This window comes from Elephantulus edwardii, unplaced genomic scaffold (assembly GCF_000299155.1).
Source record: "Elephantulus edwardii isolate Elephantulus edwardi_28Jun2011 unplaced genomic scaffold, EleEdw1.0 scaffold00049, whole genome shotgun sequence".
NCBI lineage: Eukaryota > Metazoa > Chordata > Mammalia > Macroscelidea > Macroscelididae > Elephantulus > Elephantulus edwardii.
Window position 1 is genome coordinate 4,314,237 of NW_006399799.1, and position 16,287 is coordinate 4,330,523.

At 37.9% G+C, this 16,287-nt stretch overlaps 1 protein-coding gene across 1 annotated transcript in view; it reads right to left on the reverse strand.

Moving 5' to 3' along the window:
* The window catches only part of ZMYM6 (zinc finger, MYM-type 6), a 63,478-nt gene that overhangs the window by 31,311 nt on the left and 15,880 nt on the right, over positions 1–16,287 (reverse strand). The window contains exons 2-6 of the mRNA XM_006886430.1: positions 11,607–11,691; positions 10,331–10,565; positions 7,331–7,505; positions 6,852–7,043; positions 438–588 (exon numbers count right to left, since the gene is read on the reverse strand). Of these exons, the coding sequence (XP_006886492.1) occupies positions 438–588; positions 6,852–7,043; positions 7,331–7,505; positions 10,331–10,565; positions 11,607–11,691 (838 nt within the window). The remainder of the gene's footprint in view (positions 1–437; positions 589–6,851; positions 7,044–7,330; positions 7,506–10,330; positions 10,566–11,606; positions 11,692–16,287) is intronic.

A 16,287-nucleotide genomic window follows, 5' to 3' on the forward strand; every position in this document is an offset into this window, starting at 1 on the left:
AATGTTCTGGGATTCCCATTCTTCTCAGAGTCAGCCACAGTTTGTTATGATCCATACAGTCAAATGCCTTTGCATAATCAAGAAACACAGATAGACATTCTTCTGGTATTCCTTGCTTTCAGCCAAGATCCATCTAACATCAGCAACAAATATCCCTAGTACCACGACCCCTTCTAAACCCAGCCTGGACTTCCGGCAATTCTCTGCTGATGTGCTGTTCTAGTAGTTTTTGGATAATCTTCAGTATAATCTTGCATAGTTTTTCTTTATTCTACTACATGATACTACAAAGTATCTCAATAAAATTAGCCTTTTATAAAATGAAACTGGTGTTGGGTCTTTGTTTAACTTTACAGATAAATTTACAGAATGAAACACAGTTATAATTTTCTTTTATTATTACTAAATTTATAACTTTTCTCAAATTTAAACATTACCTGAAGCAATAATGGTCTTAACTCTGTAAGAAGATAAGCAATTAATAGAACAGAAAAGCTCTGTTTTTCCTGAGTCATTTGTAGTCTCTATCATTTCAGCTGAGGGTCTCAATGATTTCCCCAAGGCATATGGAAGAGTCTGGGCTGAATTCTATTAAGAAAACAAAACAACATGAAACCCTGTACAGGCGTACATATATATAAGCTGTTTAAAAAAAGAGAATAAAACCACCCATAAACATAGCCTTTCACTTACTTGAGAGTAACAAAGAGACCTTACCAAGTATTGGACTTTTCTACAAATCTATAAAAATATTCTTTCAAGCAACGATATCTCTTCTCGTGCAATTCACAACCTCTGAAAACCCCTGGAGGCTCAGTTATGAGTTAATTCCAATTCCACAGTGAGGGGAAAAAAGATACTATCCTAGTAAGTATATTAGTAATAAAATACATTATAAGTTAAAACAGACTTTTCTCATCTCAAATAATCAGAGAAGATCTGGTCACCCATCAACCAAAGGGTCCTCCTCAATATAGACTTGGATGAAGTCTACCACCTTTAACATTACTTAACTTTCAAGGCTCTTTACTAGGACGAGCTAGTAATGATGTTTAAGATACACTTACAGAAATGCTGCTTTTCAGGCTGAATTGCATAATAAAATTTGTCTTAATGTTCATTTATGTTTAAGAAATCATGACTACTGGGGGCGGGGGGGGATTGTATTTTTTCTTCTACTTTTCAAAGAGAAGAGTAATGTAACAATGAATGAATGGAAATCCAAAGTCTCAGTAAACGTTCATTAAAATTAATTATGAAAAAAGTAATCATGACTACTATTTATATAGATTACCTTCTAACAAAATACCAGTTGCCAAGTGGATTCCAACTCACGAGGGGTCCATGCATGTCAAAATGGAACTATGTTCCACAGGGCTCTCAATGGTTGACTTTTAAAAAAAAAAAAAATGATCTTTCTTCTGAGATGGCTCTGGGCAGACTTCAAATCTGCAACCTTTTGGTCCATGGCCCAACACAGTTTGGATCACTAAGAGAATCCTTAATAATATGCCACTGCCATGAAGTTGATTTTGACCCATAAGGACCCTGCACTGGGTTTCTAAGGCTGTAAATCACCTTTCTCCAGCACAACTACAGAAGGATTCACAATACCAATCTTTCAGATCTCAGCTAAATACATTACAACACTATGTCACCAGGCTCATTCCTTAACAACACAGTGAGGTGCTGAAATAAAATTTTACTTAAAAAGTTTTAATTTAACTTTAAACTTCTTTTAAAAAAAGGAGTCAACTTATTTCATCTCATTCTAAAGCTCATGCTTCTAATCACTGCACACACTGCCAATAATCACAATATAAAGCTTCTCGATAAAAAATTATATGGGGATGCAAACAGCAAGAAAATAAAAATAGTGATGTTTCACTATAGAATCTCCCCGGTAAAAGAGGAGTATCATTTATGCAGTTGATAAGAGTATAATATCAGTAACAAAATTAGGACTGGAGCTAGTTTTTGGATCATATATAAAAGAACATGGATTCATTTCCTGTACAAATAGTACCTAGACTGCCAAAAGTGACAATTACTAGAAAAAATACTTTTCAATGATGAATGAGAGCTTTTTTTCTGATCGTACAACTGTCTTGTCATCTCTGTATCTGAAACAGCAGCTTTCTTTCCCTGCCAACCTTGATTAGTCAGCCCCATAGACGACTCTCTCCTGAGATGGAATCTTGACACCTAGGACTCACCAACCTCTATAAGCCCATGAGCTATTTCCTTGAAATAAATCTCTCCAAATCTAAATAGATAAATATGTATCTGTAGGCAACTTATAGGTCACCTACAATCTGTAGTGAGAAGGATGGGCAATCTACTCTCATGCAATTAAGTGTCTCTGAAAATCCATTGGAGGATCAGCTATGGGTGGATTCTGATTCTACAGTACACATAACAACATTATATATTATTTATAATGGGGAGTGCAGGAATCGTGGCAAGCTTTGGAGTGGACTGCTTTTCCGGGAATGTGTTTGACGTGCAGGTTTGCTCTGTCCCTGGAGTGAGGCTAGCCAGCCTGGGCCTAGGGTTTGAACCAGGAGGCGGCCTTAAGCCAAAGGAATCTGGGAAGGAAGCGGCCATGTTGTTCCTGGTTTGGCTGGCGCCTTCACAGGCTCGTGGGAAGCTCTCCTTGCCAGAAGGCAGGAGCTGGTGGTGGAGAGTGCAGGAATCATGGCAAGCTTTGGAGTGGACTGCTTTTCTGGGAATGTGTTTGACGTGCAGGTTTGCTCTGTCCCTGGAGGCTAGCCAGCCTGGGCCTAGGGTTTGAACCAGGAGGTGGCCTTAAGCCCAAAGGGCCCTCGGGCCTGTGGCCCTCAGCCCAGGTTCAAATTGTCTTCCTGTCAAACATTCTTCTAGGTGGTATAGCACTAGTCTGTGCGTTGCTGTACAGAGGTAACTCGTGGTTGCTGTGATGCTGAAGCCTGTGACAGTGATGTGCCAATCGTGGTAATGGGCACCCATGGTGGACAGTGTTGGCTGGAGCTTCCCGACTAAATCAAGCCTGGAAGCAGGAGCGGCATCCACTTCCAAAATGGCTTGCCTCTGGAAACTCTATGTACGAACAGTGCTCAGGCTGTTCATTCATAGGGTTGCTACGAGTCGCCTACGACTCGATGGCATTAAACAACAACATATACATATATATATATGATTTCTAGAAGAGAAGATTTCAAAGGGCAGCTCATCATGAAGATAAAGCAGCAAAGTATTATAATGAACTGTACAAAGAGCTGGAGTCGGAAAATCACAAAGGCCAAACTTGCTCAGCATTTCCTCAGCTGAACAAATTCAAGCCTCGAGTTGCAATACTTAAAGACGTTATGGGCAGAACAGTGAAGGATCCAGGTAGTGTTAAAAGAAGACGGAATGACTACACAGAGTCACTGTAGCAAAAAGAACTGGATGACACAAAAGAATTTCATGAAACAACAACCTATGATCAAGAGGCAATGTGATGAAGAAGGAAGTTCAAATTATTCTCAAGGATTTAGTAAAAAACAAGGCCCCAGGAATTGTTGGAATAACATTTGACATATTCAACAGACAGACGCTGCTCTGGATGTGCTGACCAGGTTGTGCTAAAAAAGGTGGAGGACAACTAATAGAAGGGATCCATATATACTTCCATTCCAAAAAAAGGTCACCTGTAGAGTTTTATCAAACTATGTCACTAGTACTACACACAGCAAAATCCTGCTAAAGATTATTCAAAAATGACTAAAACCGTATATAGACAGAGAACTACCAGAAATATAAGCCAGGTTTAGAAGAGGGTATAGCACTAAAGACATTATCACCAGTGTCAGATGAATCTTGACTGAAAGTAAAGCACACCAGAGGAATGTACTATGTTTCACTGATGTTGCAAAGGCATTTGACTGTGTGGATCACAACAAACTGTGGCTAACCTTTAGGAGAAAAGGAATCCCAGAACCCTTGATTGTGTTCATGTGAAACCCATACTTGGACCAGGAAGTAGTCCTCAGAACAGAGCAAGGAAACACTGCATGATTCAAAAACAGGAAAGAAGTGTGTCAGTGATGTGTCCTGTCTCAATCTGAATTCAGATCATTTGTGAAGCTGGACTTTATGAGGAGGAATGTGGCATCAGGATTGGAGGAAGACTCATCAACAACCAGGGTTATGCAAATAACAGAACCTTGCTTGCTGAAACGGAGGAAGACCTGAACTGTGTGCTCCAGAAGGTCAAGGACTGTAGTCATCAATACTAATTGAAGCTCAACATCAAGAGGACCAAGATTCCCCCAGTAAGCCAACTGGCAGCACCATGATAGATGAAGAGAATGAGATTGTTAACAATTATGGCTTGCTTGGCTCCACAATCAATACTCTTTGCACCAGCAGTCAGGAAATCAAAAGATAAATTACATTAGGAAATTCGGCTGTCAAAAACCTCTCCAGAGTGCTAAAGAGTAATGATGTCAGTCTAGAGACTAAGGTGTGCCTGATCCAGGCCATGGTCTTCACAATTACTTGTTATGCACCAGAGAGCTGGACAATGACTAAGGATGACAGAAGAAGAATTGATGCCTTTGAGTTGTAGTGCTGGAGATGAGTACTAAACATATCATGGACCACCAACAGAACAAACAGGTCTGTTTTGGAGAGGATGAAACTGATGAAACTAAGTTTCCCCCTGAAGGCAAGGATTTTGAGACTCTGTCTCACATACTTTGGGCATGTAGCCAGGAGGGACCAGTCCTTGGAGAAGGACATCATACTTGGAAGAGTGGAGGGACAGCACAGGAGAGGAAGACTCCAGACGAGACAGACAGACACAATAACTGGGGTAATAGGGGGTAGGTCTGTTGGGAGTCAGTGAGACTGGCTCAGGATAGAGCAGGGTTTAGAGGTGTTGTAGAGAGGGTCACTATGAGTTGCAGTCTACTTGACGGCACATAATAACAACATATTGAGTTGGAGCTGACTCACAGCTGAACTCTCCAGTGATTTTTCAGAGGCAGTAAATCACAGGGGGGAGACTGTCCATCTTTCTCCCATGGAAAAGCTGCTGGATTCAAACTGCAAGCATTTGGGCTGGCAGCACACCTCCTTACTATATGCCACCAGAGCTCTCTATGTAATATAAAGGTAAAAAAAGATAAAAGCTTTACTCACTTTCCCTCTCATAAGATCTCAGCCTAACACATCACTCAACATAATTATTTTGAGATTTACCCATATTACAGTATGTATTTATAGACTTATTTTCTTTAGTCTACTATATGTCTATATAGTCTGTTTACCATTTACCTGTTGAGGAACATTTGTGTTCTTTTCAGTTTGGGGCTATTACAAGTAAATCTACTAGGAAAATATTTTCTTAAAAAATATGAATGAGCATTATCTAGCACTTTTTAATAAATTATAGTTATCATTTCACTCTTTTAAGAAAAAAACCCTCAAATCACTGAAATTCATTGCGCTAGAATGTAATCAATGTCATGAATGGATACACAGAAATTAATGAATTGGTGTATGTTTTGTTTCTGTATAGTCTCAATAACAACAAAATAAAATTCCTAAAAAAAATCTCGGAGAGACCCTTTCTACGAAGATGGCGCCGAAAGCGAAGAAGGAAGCCCCTGCCCCTCCCAAAACTGAAGCCAAAGCAAAGGCATTGAAGGCCAAGAAGGCAGTCCTGAAGGGCGTCCACAGCCAAAAAAAAAGAAGATCCGCACGTCACCCACGTTCCAGCAGCCTAAGACGCTGAGACTCCGACGGCAGCCCAAATACCCCCGGAAGAGCGCTCCCAGGAGAAACAAGCTTGACCACTATGCCATCATCAAATTTCCCCTGACAACTGAGTCAGCCATGAAGAAGATAGAAGATAACAACACACTTGTGTTCATTGTGGATGTCAAGGCCAATAAGCACCAAATTAAACAAGCTGTAAAGAAGCTCTATGACATTGATGTGGTTAAGGTCAACACTTTGATTACACCTGATGGAGAGAAGAAGGCCTATGTTCGACTTGCTCCTGATTATGATGCTTTGGATGTTGCCAACAAAATAGGGATCATCTAAACTGAGTCCAACGGGCTAATTCTAAATGCAATAAATTTTTCTCACCATAAAAAAAAAAATCTCAAACCAGTAAGCAATAATTAATACCAAAATTATCTACTTAGTAAACAAATTAATCTCTTATTCCTTAGAGTAAAAGTGAGCTAGAGGGCAATGTTGCTTAATAATTGCAATTCTTTCCAAAATATGTTTTATATATACATTATGTTTTTAAAAGAAAAAAAGATATATTCCCTTTACTTTCACAGATTGTGTGTGTGTGTGTGTGTGTGTGTGTACACACTATCAAATCGGATCTTACTGGTACAGGAGACTGCTCCTCCTTCTCCAGCAGAGCATCTGGTGGATTTGAACCACATTCCACTGGGATTAGAAGTGCAGCTTCTTGCCACTAGGCCATCAGAAATCCATGTCACTGGTTTTTTTAATTGCCTTTTAATTCTGGGTTGTAGTTTATATGCATATTAACAATATGCAGGCTTCTTCACTTTCCACATAGCAAAAAGTTATTTCATTCTCACAGTAAATCATGAAATTACATTTATGAATTTTGGAGCACGTAGGAAACCTTTTAAAAGTGATCCAATTCCCTTATATTGTCTCACTACCACAATCAGTATCAGAACCTACTTTATTTTTCTAGAAGGGAGAAAAAAATCACATTATCAGTATTAGCCAATGAGAAGAGCTCTTGCTTTTCTATTACATTTCATCCATTTGCAGTCAACTCAGAAGAAAGGAGCCTAATTACATGCCAGGGACTTAGATATTCATACCTGCTTGTATGCTCTAACTCTTGTTGAACTAAAAACTTTCTGAGACCGGCAAAGTCCAGAGCTACTGTAGCAATAGCTCCCACAGTTCTCACAACAGTTCATGGTGAGGTCGTTGGTACAGTGAAATTTTGAAAAACAGGCATCACTACAAAGCCTATGTACCACATTTTGATATTTAACTTCAAATCGAATCTAGGAAAAAACAAAAAGTGCATATACAAATTAAGTATAAAACCAAAAAAATCAATGCCTCTGTTGTCAATTCCAACTCATGACTACCCTCCATCTGAGGTTTCCGGGGCTGTATATCTTTACAAAAGGAGACTGCCCATCTTTCTCTCAGAGCAAGTGGTAGCTCTGAACCACTGATCTTTCAGTTAGCAGCCCAACACATAATACACTACATCATCTGAGCTACTTAAAGTACAGCTAATTAGTAATCTTTAAGCAGAACGCCAACAAAGTAAAAAGTAACTTACATCAGCATTCTTCTGACACATACTGCATTTAGCTGAAATGTTACTGGTGTAGATGGTAACAACAGGCTTTTTCTTTAGTTCATAAGAAGATAGGCATGACTGGCTGCAAAAATCTTTGCTAAGAGAAGAGTTTTCAGATCGGGTTGTGATCACATCCTTTGGACTGCAAATACATCTAAAAATAAGCAACAAAAGGCAAAATGAAAGCTGTTCATCACAATTGTAATTTCCTCCTCTTTGTGAGCAAAAATAACTACATTTACTAGGGGCAGCTATTGTATGGTAGAAAAAGACCCTGGACAAGGCATCTGCGAAAAACTGGGTTTCATGATTAATTGTGTAATTTATCAGCTGAGTAGCAATGAGTGAGATAATTACTGTTTTAATTTACTCATGTATAAAATGGGGTTTATAATATCCCATTCATAACTGTGGTTAGGGAGAATTTTATTTAAAATATAGCCAGCCAGATGCTTATGACAAAATATAAGATTTCTAGTTCCAACCAAGTTTCATCCACTGAAATCACAAAGACTAGAATCTAGTCATTCACAACCGCAAACCACAAGGTAGTTGTCCTCCTGCTGGTCAGCAAATGTCAAGAGTTGGACAACACAAGGAATAAAACGGTAAAAATTTTAAATGTGAGTTTTAATAGTTAAAAAATGTAAATGAATTATACTACAAGTTCATTAGATCAGCCTGATGTATAAAACTCAGCTATAACTGAAGAGATCAAAGAAAGAGATTACATAACAGGCTAGTAAGGCATGATCAGAGGTCAAATGGAAGCAGTATGGCAGGAAGAACACAAATTCTTTAACAATTCTGATATGCCTAGGGTTACAGTGTTAGAGCTAACTGGTGCAATAAACACTAGCAGTAATGCCCAAGTTAAACACAGACTCATTATTACTATTCTTCTAATCAACATAAAAACTGAGGGGGGGGAGCTCTTAATTAAGAATACCAGTATATACCATGAATACCATATGATATTAACCATATACTAATTACAATAATGTATACCAAGTACTTTCTACATGTCAGACATTGTCTCAACAACTTTACTCAAATTATCCAATTATCAGAAACACTCTGAAGTATTTGTATAATTCTCATTCACAGACAAGGAGATTGAGAAAGGCTAAATAGTTTGTCTACGTCAGAAAGCTGGTCAATGCTGCAGACAAATCATGCAGCGTACATCTAAAGTTCATGGAGTGAAGTCAATCCACAACACCGCCTCCTAACTTGTACTTTTATTACATGGACTGTACTATGACAAATGACATGAAAAAACTAACAACAATAAAGATCTTAAAACTAGAAAGATTTGGATAAAAGTCCAAAGAGGGAAGGGAAGGGAAGAGGAGCACTGAGGGAGTGGAGATGGGGAAAAATCACAGGGTCAGAGAGTCTGGTAAGCGGAGGAAGGGAGTGAAGAAATTAGGATAGATCTAGTAAGAACCTGAAAAAGCGGAGTGATAGTGGGTACAAATTAACAGTGATTAATTTTATAAAACAGAGCATATGGGAATGACTGTATGAAACACTATATGAATGAAGGAACGTATGGCATACAAGGTACATAAGGGAGACACATGTATGAATTTTAAATGCAAACCAATATAAAATAATAAAATTAGAACTATGCCAGTGTATCTCAGAAACCGAGGGATGCGCTTTAATTTTGAAAAGTGATTTTTCTATTAAAAACAGAGTCAAAAAAATTCTATTTGAAAACTCAAACTCACTGGCATCAAATTCTAACTGATTCATAGCTGATTCTCCAACAGGTTTTCTGAGGCTATAAATTGCACAGAAGATTGCCCATCTTTCTCCCATGAAGCCTCTGGTGGGTGTGAACCACAAGAGGGGCTCCACCTTTAGAGTAGCAGCATTAACTCCCTACAGCAACAGAGCTCCCCGGTATTTGATAAGCAATGACATAATGTAAGTAAACCAATGAGGATGACTTTAATTAAAAAGTGTGTCCATAAACAGGAATGCATTCCAAGTGAGAATCTTACTATTTTTCTTAGAAAAACTGTATTTCTAGAACAACATGGCCCCAAACCTTTTTTCTAAATTCTCTTTTAATTTACAAACACCAGACTAATTTTTAAATATTTTATAGTAAAATCTCACACACAGCAAACGTGACTGAGGTTAATGACATATATTGATATGCATGTTGTTCTCTTAAAAGTGTTCACTCTTGTCAGTGACTTTTTTAAAACAACAGTTGTATTATCATTAATTTTTTTTCCTTCTGAGCCTACAAAACATTCCTTTAGACTAGACTGAGTGTTAGTATCTTTTCATCTTGAGTCTGAATTTTGTAAATTGCCGGAAGTTACTTGGTACCTTTATCACTAGGTTATTAGTGGCTCGTGAATTTGAATGACTGACCTTTGGTCAGCAGTCCAATTCATACACACTTGAACACATTATGATGACAAAAGGCAAATTATTTTGGCCTGTATTTCAAGAACTTTTGCAATAACTTAGTTTTAAATTACTATTACCAACAATTTCAGGGTAAGAGGGTGGTTATACAATTCTCACAAATGGTCTGGTATTTCTTTACACAGTAAAATTTAAACTTTAAAAAAACAGCTTTAGCCAATACTTTTAAGTCACTTATATAATGCTGCAAAACTTCAGCCTTTGCCAACTTATCAACTGGCTAAAAAAAAATTATGTTTCAAAGAAATGTGTTAAAGTAGTAATCATTCACTCAGTGCCACTTAGTTGGAACAACCCATAGCCAACCTTCCACTGGGTTCCCAAGGCTGTAAACTGCATGGGAGGAGACTGCCTATCTTTCTCCCACAGAGCCAGTGCTAGATTCGAACCATCAGAGATGTGGTCTTTGGATCATCAGCACAACTCCCTATGACTATATAGCCAGAGCTCCCTAAAGTAACAATAATATGCTCAATGAACACTATAAACACCAAAAAATATAAAAGGGGTATATTAAGAATTTTATACTTCAAACAGTTTGTGCAGGTTTTCTTAGGAGGAGATGGTAGGCAGACAGGTGAAGAATATCCAGTGATGCACCGTGTAGAGCAAAAGAGCTGCTTGGATCCTGTCTTGTGATACGCCGTTTGCCCCTTATAAAGAATTTTTTTACAACCAGAACAAAAAACCTGAACTGAGGAATGCAATGTATTTTGACCAGATGATGGAAGAGAGTGCTGAAAGCTTGGAGTCAGCTGTTGAGCTATCAAAACAAAGTAAAAGGAAAAGTTAGTAACGCCACCAACACATTCTCCTTTTTCCCGCAAGACAAACTTCCTCAGTCTCAAAATTCAGTATTAACAAGGCAATCAAACATAAACTCATTGCCATCAAATTGAAAGCAACTCTGCTGAACTTCCAAGTAGATTCCTGCAGGCTATAAATTGCACCAAGGAAACTGCCCATCGTTCTCCTATATGGCTGGCAGTGGATTCAAAACACTAGAGAGGCATCACCTTTGGGTTAGCAGGGCAATTCCCTACCAACAACATCACCAGATAGTCCCCTAATGAGGCAATAAGCATTTAAAAATAAGATACCAAGTTTTACCATGCCCCTGAATAAGAACTGCATTTAATATTATAATCCAGGACAAACATACATTCAGGTGCATGTATATGTACTTAATATAATCCAGGACACATACAGTTTCATGAATACTTTTCCTTACCTAAAGCCCTGCACTCTGACATAATCTTATTCCTTCATTTTTCAAAATGTTACTCAAGACTATCTGCAGTCTGAAAACACTTCTTTAAAAAGACAGAAAGATTTAACTCAAGGAGATGCTTTCCCACAATTATGCTCAACTCAACTCATTACTGTCAAGCCGAAACTGATTTGTAGCTAAACCTTCATTGGGTTTACAAGGCTATAAATCGAACCACTCCTGGATTCAAATTACCCGGCAGGCAGGCAGGCAGGTAGGCAAGCAGGCATGGCCTTTGGATTAGCAGTGCAACTCCCTACTCACGAGGTGCCAGGGCTCCCTTTAATTCTACTTTTGTTGTTATGCGCCCTCAAGTCAGAACCAATTCAAAGCTGACCCTGACTACAACTGATCCTCCAGTGGGTTTTCACAGGCTGTCAATCACAGAAGAGACTGCACAGCTTTCCATCTAAGAACAGCTGATAGACTCGAATTACCTGATTTTGGGTTAATCGTGCAACTCCTTGCCCACTAGGCCACCAGAGTTCTCTCAATTATACTTTACTGTAATTAATGTATATTTCTACTTCTTACCAAGATGACTGTCATTGCCTGAAAACACTGCACTAATTTTCAATTCGCTTTCTTGAGTTTTTGGCAGTTGGGAACACTCATATTCCTTTAAAAAAAAAGACAGAGAAATATAATTATAGTTTATCAAGGTAAACTAGAAATTTGAGCAACAATGAGCCTATTATATTTATCTTTTCTACACTGAAATTTTAACAATCTTCACAAATACTTCAAAATCAAAATTTACAAGTTTGAGTAGATTTAATGTTTACAAAGAAAATCTTAGAGAACTGGGTACTGTTTCATAATAGTTGTATCTACTTTCCAATGTAATCTTGAATAAACAGGAGCAGAAAGATAATCCAATGCCGAGAATTACTTTTGGCCAATAAGTAGTATACAGTGGACCAAGAAACAATATCATCGTAAATAGAGAAAAGATTACAGTTGTCAAGGATTTCCGTTTACTCAGAATCACAATCACAATCAACACCCAATGGAAACTGCAATCAAGAAATCAAACAATGTGTTACAACTGGCAAAACTGCTGCCAAGGACTGTTTTAAAGTGATAAAGAGCAAGGATGTCAGTTTAAAGACCAAGGTGAGTTAGACTCAAGTCAGTATATTCAACTGCTTTACACGCCTACGAAAGGTGGACAATGAGTAAGGGTGGCCGAAGAATTGATGCCTTTTAATAGCAGTGCTATCAAAGTATATTGAATTTTGGACTATATTACACTAACTTTTATAAATATCATTCCTATAAAATAAACACTATATAAGCATGTAATAGATAAAATATAAATTTTATGAAAATAATTGATACTAAATTATATAAATACATTCTAAGTTATACAAAAGAATCCTGTATCTATATTGCAAGAAGCGCAGCAAGACTTCCTTAGAGGAGAGGATGGTGAGATTTTTTTTTCTTGTAGCATGTAATTTTTTTTTTATTTTAATGAACATTTAGAGACTTTGGATTTCCAGTCATTCACTGTTGGATTTTTCTCTCTGCCCACCGCTCCTCCCCTCCCCCAGTCCGGTCTTCTCTTTGAAAAGCAAAAGAAAAATTCTTTCATTGGTATACAATCTCCCTCTCCTGTCCCAAGTTCACTCCATTATGTAGCCTTCATTCTGGACTCTTGTCATGACCATAATACCCAATCATATATCATTTTTAAACAGTTCTCTCGCTCATCTGTTTCAAGGCAGTTTATCCCATCTTTCTCAGTCTTACCCCAACCCTGATGTCAGTCCTATTCTACAACAGTTGCACTATGCAGTATTTGTCCTTTTGTGACTGAGATACTTCACGCAGCATACTGTCCTCCAGGGTCACCCATTTTGAATATATGTCACGAGTTCCTTGTTTTTCAATGCAGCGTAGTATTCCATTATGTGAATATAGATGATGAGATTTTTAACTTCACATATTTGGGCATGTTATCAAGAGGAGCCAGTCCCTGTAGGGGGCTATCATGCTTTAAAAGTAGGGGGTCAGTGAAGAAGAGGAAGAATTTCAAGGACTTGTTTTGACACAGTTATTGCAGCAACAGGCTTAAGCACAACAGATACTGTGAGGTAATGAAGGATCATTCTGTTATACAGAGCTACATGCCAATGTGGGATGGAGAACACTATCTACAGCGCTTTTATTGACCTAAACATTCACCAAATTATTATCTTAAGCCACAAACTTAATACATTCTTTAACATTTGTTGTAAAATAAACTGTATTAAATTTTTTAAACCTGTATAAAATAAAAATTTTATTTAAAAAAACACAAACACACATGGAGTTTGATTCCAAGTGAAAAGATGAACAATCTCCTCTTGTACAATTTACAAACTCTGAAGACAATTTAAAGCAAAATAGGGTCGAAATTTCTAGTTACGTTCAAAATTCCCTAAATTTATAAGCTAAATGTTGTCAGAACACATCACTCACTGATTAAGAATGATATATATGTGTACACAAACAGGCATAAATTCTATCTTTTAAACATAATCTGTTATCATAAATGTAACTTCTGCCCCAGGTGAGAACCTGAAACAGGAAAAAGACATTCGCTAAACCCAGGAAATCCAAGTAAAGTATGAATTTTGGTGGATGAGGATGTATTGATACTGGTTTGTTAACTAAATGTTATAATCCAGAAAATTTGATATGGTGGGTGTGGAAACTATTATTACATTTTTTTTCTCTAAAACTTTCTTAAAATAAAGAAAAACTGTTATTCAAAACTTGAAAAACTATAAACCATCTTAAGTTATAATGTAAGAAACCATATTTCATACCCTGTTTTATAGCCCTCCAACTTTTTTCCTAAAAGAAACCCCCATCAACAAATGAATGGAGAGAACGAGGGTATATTCACACAATGGAATACTAAAAACCAGATGGTTATTGTTATGAGCCATCAAGTCACCTTTAACTCATTGCAACCCTATGCACAATAGCCCTAAACTCTGCTCTATCCCATGCCAATCTTATTGTCCCCAACACACCTATCCCCATTACCCGAGTCAATCAATACATCTCATCAAGGGTCTTCCTCTCCTGTGCTGTCCCTCCACCCTCCCAAGCATGACGTCCCTCTCCAAGGACTGACCCTGCAGCATGTCCAAACTATGTCAGATGAAGCCTCAGAATCCTTGCCTCCAAGGAACAACCTGGTTTCACCCTCTCCAGGACAAACTTGTTTGTTCTCCTAGCAGTCCATGGAGTACTCAGTACTCTTCTCCAGCATCAGAGCTCAAAGGCATCAATTCTCCTTCTATCATCCCTAGTCACTGTCCAGCTCTCTGACGCATAGCAAGTAATTGCAAAGACCACGGCCTGTATCCAGTGCACCTTAGTCTCCAGACTGACATCACTGCTCCTAAGTACTTTGGAGAGGTCTCTGACAGCACACTTTCGCAGTGCAATTCGTTTGTGGTTTTTTTTATTTTTATTTGCTGGCTGCTGGTACGAAGAGTGTTGGCTGTAGAGCCAAGCAAATGAAAGCTGTCAACAATCTCAAGTCTTTTCACCATGTATCATGATGCTGCCTATCAGCCCAGTGGTGAGAATCTTCTTCTTGATGTTGAGCTTTAATCCTATTGAAGGCTACAGTCCCTGACCCTCCACAGCAAGCGCTTCAGGTTCTCACTTTCAGCAAGCAGGGGTTTTGTGAAAAAAACAAGGAACTAATAAAATATTACACAATATGGATGACCCTGTAAGACATTGTTGCTGTTAAGTGCCGTCAAGTCGTAGTTAACTTGTAGCAACCCTAGGCAGGAAAGATCTGAACACTTGTATAACTTTCATCGTTTTTCCAAGTTCACAGAGTTTCCAGAGGCAAGCTATTTCAGAAGTGGATGCCACTCCTGCTTCCAAGCTTGTTTGAACCGAGGAGCTCCACCAAACACTGTCCACGATGGGTAAAAATATTTATTTTTTTTTTTACAAACCAGATAAACCTATCTTGCAGTCCTTTATTTTAAGATTAGGATCAATAGGGAAAGAAAGGAAGACCTTCAACCAGGTAGAATGACACAGGAACTGCAACAATGGGCTCAAGTGTGTCAGACACTGTGAGGATGGCACAGGCTTCAGATCTAGTGCTCACATGGTCTCTAGGATATATGCTCAACTCTACAGCACCTGACAACAACACCAGGAGTATGTCAAAATCATACTAACACATTTCAAAATAAAAAAAGCTAAAAAAGAAAAACCACCTTACTTTCTGAAACAATGGAGAAAATAAATGGCATTATCTCTTTATGATTTATCTTTAATCTCCCTACATTCAGCAGTGACTGACATGCCTATGGTCATTAGCAAATTTACTTCTGAAATTTATTTCCATTCTTAAATGTCAAATATTAAGAACCACTGCATTAACTGACCCATGATATACATTTTGGCAAGAAACAAGATACTGCCTTTAAGACAAGGAAGCATTATGCTCTTTTTTTTTTACAGATGAGGAAAATGAGACATAAAGCTTCTCAGTAACTTGCCCAAGGTTACAAAGAATAGTTGTGAAAACGTGAAAACAAACCTCTATCTCTCTATTCTAAAACTCATACTATCTTCTTTATAGTTAAATTCATTTAAACCCTGGCCTCCAAGCACAATTAAATTCCCCTCTTGTAGTCTCTCCCATTTCTGTTCTCTCATAGTATTTAACATAAAACACTTTTTATAATTTAACATCTAAGATACACACAAAAATAAAACTGTAACTTTAACTGGTTTGGGACCATAAAAGCTTTTTCACCTCTGCGAATTGAACACTCAGAAGTCAACAAAATACAAGACTCTATCCTCTTTAACTAGCAGCAGCAGCAAAAGTAATCCTGGCTCTTAAACAAGAGGTTATTTAACCTTTCTTAGTTAAATAATGAAGAATATCTGTAGGATAAACAGAACAGTATTACCTAACCCATAGGACCATTTCAACGTGAATTCATTACCATCAAGTCAAATTTAACTCAAAGTAACTCTCCACTGGGTCTCCAAAGCTGCAAATCTTTATTGGAGGCGACTATCTTTCTCCAAGGAGGGTCTAGTAGATTCGAACCACTGGTGTTATAGTCAGCAGCCTGACATGTTAGGCACTATACCAAGGCTCCACAGGACTATGAAAAAAAGCTATAGTAATACAGAGTGTTTGTTGGTAAGTACCGTCAAGCCAAACACAACT